The 7,500-nt window shown below is 43.3% G+C and overlaps 1 protein-coding gene across 1 annotated transcript in view; it reads right to left on the reverse strand.

Moving 5' to 3' along the window:
* The window catches only part of trim67 (tripartite motif containing 67), a gene marked incomplete at both ends in the record, with an annotated part of 107,665 nt that overhangs the window by 29,608 nt on the left and 70,557 nt on the right, over positions 1-7,500 (reverse strand). The window contains one exon of the mRNA XM_083642488.1: positions 2,287-2,450. Coding sequence (XP_083498614.1) covers positions 2,287-2,450 — 164 coding nt within the window. The remainder of the gene's footprint in view (positions 1-2,286; positions 2,451-7,500) is intronic.

The raw sequence follows: 7,500 nt of genomic DNA on the forward strand, positions 1-7,500 counted from the left end.
CAAGGACACATACCCCCAATTCGGCTTCCCACCCGCAGACACCAGCCAATTGTGCCCGTATGGATGCCCGACCAAGCCGAGAGGTAACACGGGAGTGCGAACCTGCGACCCTCGTGTTGGTACAGTGGGCAGGGAATCTACCGCTGCACTACCCGGAAGCCCGTGACTCATAGTGGTTAATGGTTCATAGTTTCAGTCACTCAGTGGCGGTTTTAGCCATTTACTCAGCAAGTTATGACTTACATTGGTAGTAGCCTAGCCAGAGGGAGAACAGCCAGAGGGAGAAATGAATGCAGGCCACCAATCACAGACGACCATAACAGCGAGCTCCACCAATGAAAGATGTTGTTGTTACACCTTAGGATTGTGGGTAGTGTAGGCAGATCACATTTTGTTTATGTTTAAAAATAGAAAAAGGATTATATCTTAGAGATTTGTGGCTTTACATGAAGATATAGCATCGTTTCACTTCATCACTGGAGTGGATCATGCGTGCTAAGTCTACATTGGCTGCTTACGACACTAATAATCAATATCTCAATGTCCGTTATGAATGGGAAATACTCTTGTGGGGCGATGACATCACAGAAAGTCACATGACTGTTGAGCTCTATACACTCATCCATAAGAGACTTGAGACTTGACTTGGACTTGTGATTAAAGACTTGAGACGTCCCAACCTTCCCCGACTCATGTCCCACTTGAAAAAAAAATAAATAATGTGCGGCCCACATCCGACCACAAACAGTACATTATCATTCAACAATGGAGAAATGCATTCTCATACATAATAATAATAACAAGAATTGCTTTTTGGTGGTAAGACCGTAATTATTTGGGGGCCCACTTGCAATACCTTCGTGGCCCACCGGTTGTGAATGGCTGCTCTAGCTCAAAGACTTGGACTTGCAAAAAATGACTTGTGAGCATCTCTGAGAGGACCTCACAGCAAAGGACAAAGCATCTCTCACCCTTAGTGAGAATGTCCAAGCAGTCCTATTTCAAACCTTCCATGTTCCACCTCTGTAATAGTAAGCCAGGCTTTTCCCACATCTGTCTGCCAACACACCAGATGTTGTGGTGGTCAATGAAGAGTCCAGAGAAGTCTCTTTTAGACTGAGGCAGCCTGCAGGTTTGACTCTAGCTTAGCAAGCTTTTATGACCTCAAATCCCAGAGATAGGTTATAGGTGCATCACCTTCAAGATTCAAGATTCAAGATTTTTATTGTCACTCCGTGGTACAAGTATCACGTGTGAAATTCTTGTGCTGTAGACTCCGTTTACAACATAGTACAAATATAACAGGGCATATGAGTGCAAAAACAACAAGAGACACAACAAGCAATAAGGCAGTAGAGTGATAAGACAAGTCAGAGACAGTGGCATATCCACTGCACATAGGTGCACATGTCATGTGCATACTTTATGCACATGACTACCTTGCGAGTAGGGATACGCCGATATGAAAATGTTGGCCGATAACCGATATCGATACGATCTGTATAAAAAGTTTTTATGATAATACAATTTTGTACATAGTGAAAAACACATGTAAACACTGACTTTGTAAAAGTAATGTCTTAATAATGTCTTAGTAATGTCATAGTTTTACCCCATTGTTTCCTCTCAATATGAACATTTTGGCTGATACGGATAATAACCAATATCAACATTGCTGTTATTTGGCTCATCGGACCGAAAATCACTCACATCAGCCGATACCGATATGATTGCCGATTTATCGTGCATCCGTGCTTGCGAGACGGCTGTATCCGTGCGAGATCATGAGATCACGATCACATGACAAGTCCATCTTGCCAAACTCCAATCTATTGGTTTAAATCTGAACCACCGGTGGTTCTCACCAATCAGCCTCCTACAAGGCAGCTACGGGCGGGCTTTCATGTGACACCAGCGACAGTGAGCCCATGATAGACATGATAGACAGATGGATCATCCAATGAGCTGCCAGGGATTTTGGCAGCGTCCGGTTAATAGGTGCAGACTACTTGTTTACATGCAGTGGTTCTCAACTGGTGTAGCCTCAGGACCCACTATTTTCCTTGTCATGAAGTCGCGACCCAAATTTCAGATTTGTGAAGACCTATGATGGCCCACGATTTTGTGAATGAACTCTATTGCACAGTCAGTATTTGTCTCCTCCTTGTAACGTTTCCTTCTATGTGGACAGAAACAAGCGATAGCTGCGACCACATATGAAAATTTACAAAAGGCAGGATGGCAGGGGCAGCTAATAAATAGTTCAAATGTGTGTGTGCCACCGACCCGGTATTGCCCTCCGTTGCCGTCGTCCAGCTCCAGGACGTAGCCCTCGATAGGGCTGGCGGGGGCTGCAGTAACCCTCCAGGCCAGGGTGGCGCTGTTGTTCCTGGTGCAGCACTTCTCCAGCTGCAGGAGAGGGGCCGCCGGCACCGAGGGTCCCGACTCCACTGTGAGATGGAGAGGCGGAGGGAAGAGGGAGGTTGTAATGGGGGCGGGGGAGGAAACGATAAAAAAAGAGAAGAAAGAGAGAAGAAAGACAACACAGAGGAGTGTGGTTAGCTGTTAGCTGGCTGCTCTGTAAGCAGACTAAAAGGCAGAGGATTAGGAGCTTTTCATGTGGAACTAGCAGGAGATCAACACAGAAGCACAGAGCCTTAAAGGTGAAAGATCTGGGTGCATTTAGAAGGCAACAGCTGGTAATCAGTGGGGGCTTCAAGCTTGTGAGGATATTATACGCGCACTAGTAGTGGCGGTAGTATTGCTGGGTAGGGTTAGACCGGTATGGGGTTTTGAAGGCCGATATGGATACGTTTGGGTTGAATTGGTATTGTGCTGATATTTGACCATCTTGCCAAAAACAATCCCCAAAACTTGAAGTATTCAGTGTTTTCCACCAAATGTTGTATTATCGTCAGCGTGGAAAAGCCTTTCTAGTATGTGTGGCAAGATGCATGGATTCAATGATCAACGATCCAACTGCATCGATCCACACGTGAAAACATCGATATGAATCACTATGACCCACCATAAAAGAAATAAACATTATACTTTTATTAAAAAGAATAGATTGTTTTTCATTTAAATGTCTAAGAGCTCAACAATAAAATTGTCAAATGATATTTTAGTTGCTTTTCTTTTAACTGATTGTTTAACTGATTGTGGGCGTATTGTGGGGCATATCGTCTAATATCGATCGTCCCAATTTCCCCCCTGAATCACATCGTATCGTATCGTGGCAGACTTTGTGATATCGTATCGTATCGTGGCAGACTTTGTGATATCGTATCGTATCGTATCGTGGCAGACTTTGTGATATCGGCAAAAAATCACATCGTTGTCAAATGAATCGAGAATGGATCACATCGTACTCAAACTTGTGATTCCCACTCCTAGTTTCTAGACCTCTCCACTGTAAGTCAAACTAATGATGTTCTTTCAGGCAGGCTGAGTGAGGCAAGCTTCACTGCAGGTTTTACAGACACCCCAGCAACTGGTTTAGTAACAAAACAAAAAAAAGAAAAAAAAGCTGCCTTGTTCATATGCATATCTGATTTGTTTTTTTGTATAATACCAGTATCGGCCTGATACATCAGCCAACCAAATGTACGGTCTAACCCTAGTGATTGTTGTGGTAATAGTTTACAGACAAATAGGGCAAAATTACATTCCAAATACAGACACTTTCACAATGAACAAAAACAGGACACAAATCATCACATTACACACACACAAAAATGGGGGAGATTTTGTTGAGCACAGATTGAGCACAGCCCACCATGTTGACAATGATCCGATCTTTGGAGTGAAAGAGGACAGACAAGAGTACTGGATAGACAGAGGAAAGGCAGCATTCGTGGGGGGGCTTCAGGAAGAAGGTTACGATGACGTTACGGGACAAGGATTCAAGAGAACCTAAATTGGGAACTGGATGGTAGGATCAGAGTTGAGGATGTGGCCATATGAATCTGCAATATTCAGTATTTCTCACGAACTTTGTAGCCAAAGTACTCTCTGTCTCCTGCACATCGCCCAGACAACAAGGAGTTAAAAGGAATGAAACAATCAGAGAAAGGCATGTGAAACAGAGAAGTAGTCTGCTAAAAACCATCCTGTTAACAGGAGCTCACATTGTTTCGCTCTACATCTATCAGTCTGTCATTGTTTTCCCGAAATTATAATGTCACCCGGCCAATCAGGGACCGCGTTGTAGTCAGGGACTGCCTTGTAGTTGATGACGTAACCGGGCCAATCAGAGACTGCCTTGTAGTTGATGACGTAACCGGGCCAATCAGGGACTGCCTTGTAGTTGATGACGTAACCGGGCCAATCAGGGACTGAGTTGTAGTTGATGACGTAACCGGACCGATCAGGGACTGCCTTGTAGTTGATGACGTAACCGGGCCAACCAGGGACCGCCTTGTAGTTGATGACATAACCGGGCCAATCAGGGACTGCCTTGTAGTTGATGACGTAACCGGGCCAATCAGGGAGTGCCTTGTAGTTGATGACGTAACGTGCCCATCCATAGGAACCTGCCAATCAGAGCCGCCGCTGGCAAAACAGTAATGGCGTCTCCCAAAGCAACGAGCGGTAACGTTAACGCTAGTAGAGTAAACACAGTCATGCAGTTATTGCAGAAATATACTCAATAACAATTAAACTAGACCAAGAGTATGCATCAGTGGAGTCTCTGAGCGGAAAAGACGTTTTCGCCATTCTTCCGAGTGCATTTGACTACGCTGATTGGCTGAAGGAGTTGTCTGTCAAGGCAAGTAGCCCCGCCCACTGACATCACTGTGGACGGCTGGAAGTCCAGACTGATACGTAGAGCCAAACAGGATGTGAGGTCATGTGATCAGGATGGTTTTAACCAGGCTAACAGAGAGCTACGTTAGCCTACAAATGTCTTTAGTTCGGAAGGCGGCATTCATTGAAAAGAGGAGCTGGAAAGGCGAGTAAAGCATGCAAAGGAAGGAGACCACACAGGGTAGAGACTGTTTCAACCAGTGACTTTCCAACCAACATGGCTGTGAGGGCTAGGAGGACTGAGGGGAGAGGGAGGAGTGACAAACTCAATGTAAAAAAGGGGAAAAAACAGAGGTTTCTTGTGAGAAGTAGTGTCTCTGAAATACCTCCCGGACTCTCCCCCTCTGCCTCCATCTCAGCCTCACCACCTGCTGCCTGCATTTGTTTCAATAACGGAGTGTCCTGCACATCTGGAAACACCATGTGGCTCAATAACGGAGTGTCCTGCACATCTGGAAACAGCATGTTGCATCAGCTGTTTTAATGCATGGGCAACAAGAACAGGAAAACATACGGTACCTGGTACTGCCTGCCAGTGAGACCAGACCAGAGGAGACATTTGGATGATTTAATACATTACGCGGTTCCCACACACCTTCTTAAACATCAAATTCAAGGACTTTTCAGGGACATTCCAGGCCCAATTCCCTCAAATTCAAGGATACAACATGGCACAGTTTGAGACACGGATCAAGGTTCATTACTAAGAATGTTTATAATGAGAACTAGCAGCTTTACAGAAGCTCACAGACAACAATTAAAAGGAGAGGGTTGAGTGTGAGAACACTTCTCAGGTGTGCTGTTGAGTAAAAAAATATCTAAATTAAATTTAAATTAAATAAAACTTCCATTATTGCACAAAATATATGAATCCAAGCACTTTCATGTCTATTTCTATTTTCAAAAAAATTATTCAAGGCCTTGATTTTCTTCTTCAAATTCACAAAATTCCACTGATTTCAAGGCCCCATGGGAACCCTGACATTAGAAACTTGATAAGGCATTCAGATTCAATAGAGGTTTGTGCTGTGACCAAATCACAATGTTAGGCTATTAGGGCTGTCACTTTTTATTCAAAATTAGAATTAAACTTCGAATGTGAGGGAGGAGGGCATGTTCGAATGTATAATTGACCTGTTCGATTTTTTTATTATTATTATTATTATTATTATTATTATTATTATTATTATTATTATTATTATTATTATTATTATTATTATTATTATTATTATTATTTTTTTTTTATTAACCAAAATTAACCAACTGCTGCTTGCTGGTAATGTTAATCCCATGTCAGAAAAAGTCTCCAGATTTGTCGCGTTAGTCTCTTCTGAGAAAGATTGTCTCCAGGGTCTGAAAAGTTGTCTCGAGTTGGATGCAGCAAAAAAAAAATATATATATATATATATATATATATATATTAACCAAAAAACTTCTAATATATTCGAACATTTTGCGGGCAATTAAAGTTCGTTCGAACTTTATTTTGGGAAAAAGTGACAGCCCTATAGGCTATCCACTAACCGTTGTCTATGAATGGAATGCTGCCTGATAGCGCTGGTCCCCCCCCACCCCCATATTACTGTAGTGTATATATATAATCTTGCTTGCCAGACTTCCCTCCCTGCCAGGAGAGATATATAAGATCTGAAGAGAAGAGATCCTAAGACAAAGACTTTAGCCGTTCTGAATGTCATTACTGCAAGACACAGCATGTCAGGAAGTCAGGAAGCAAAGGGGAAGGGGTTTCCAGTCGAAGGCTCAGCCTTGGTGGATTTTGTTATATCTCAAGCAGTTTGCGCTAGCAATAGAGAACCGCAGGAATTGTTCGTCAGGGGAAAAGAGAATGGGGTTTTAGAATGTGGATTTCACTTAAATGCATAAAATAAGGTCTGTGTTTTATTTTAATTTTTTTCCAGATTTTTGATCCCATTTTTATCCCCCTTAGTGCTAATTTACTTTTATTTATCCTGGTTGCTACTCCACCCTCTGCCAATCTGGGGAGAGCCGAAACTGGCTCCATGCTTCCTCCGAGACATGGGCAGTTAGCCAGACGCTTCTTTTCACCTGACAGGGGAAGCTTCACCGGTAGGACATAGCACGTTGGAGGATCACGCTATTCCAAAGAGTTCCCCTCCCTCCGAACAGGTGCCCCTAACGACCAGAGGAGGCACCACATCAGTAACCAGGAGTGGGGTGTGGGGTTCCTATATGAAGGAAACCCCCAGGGGGCACCAGGAGAACATGCAAACTCCACACAGAAAGGCCCTTTTGACGACCCCACCCGGGTGGTGGGCACTCGAGGACATGCGGACGGGCACGCATTCCTTCAGCGCTCACAGCGTCCCAGGTGGGAATCGAACCCAGGACCTTCTAGCTGTGAGGCGACAGCGCTTACCAGTGCACCCCCATGCCCCCCTGATGGGCAGCTTCTAAAAATTAATATTAAAAAATTAAAATTAATAATTTTATAAAATATAAAGTATATTTTTACTTGTTTTATTTTATTTTTTATTTATTTATTTCTAAGTGATCAGCCTGAATTCATATCCACAAAGGAAACGGCAATTATCTTTTTCTGCCTCAGTAGAGCGCTATGGAAATAAGACGAGCAAAACGCTAATTAGCATCTTACATATTTATAGTGTACATTAACAATACATCTGGGTGATCTCAGGGACTACAGTGGAA

This window comes from Poromitra crassiceps (assembly GCF_964638095.1).
Source record: "Poromitra crassiceps genome assembly, chromosome: 9".
Classification (NCBI taxonomy): domain Eukaryota; kingdom Metazoa; phylum Chordata; class Actinopteri; order Beryciformes; family Melamphaidae; genus Poromitra; species Poromitra crassiceps.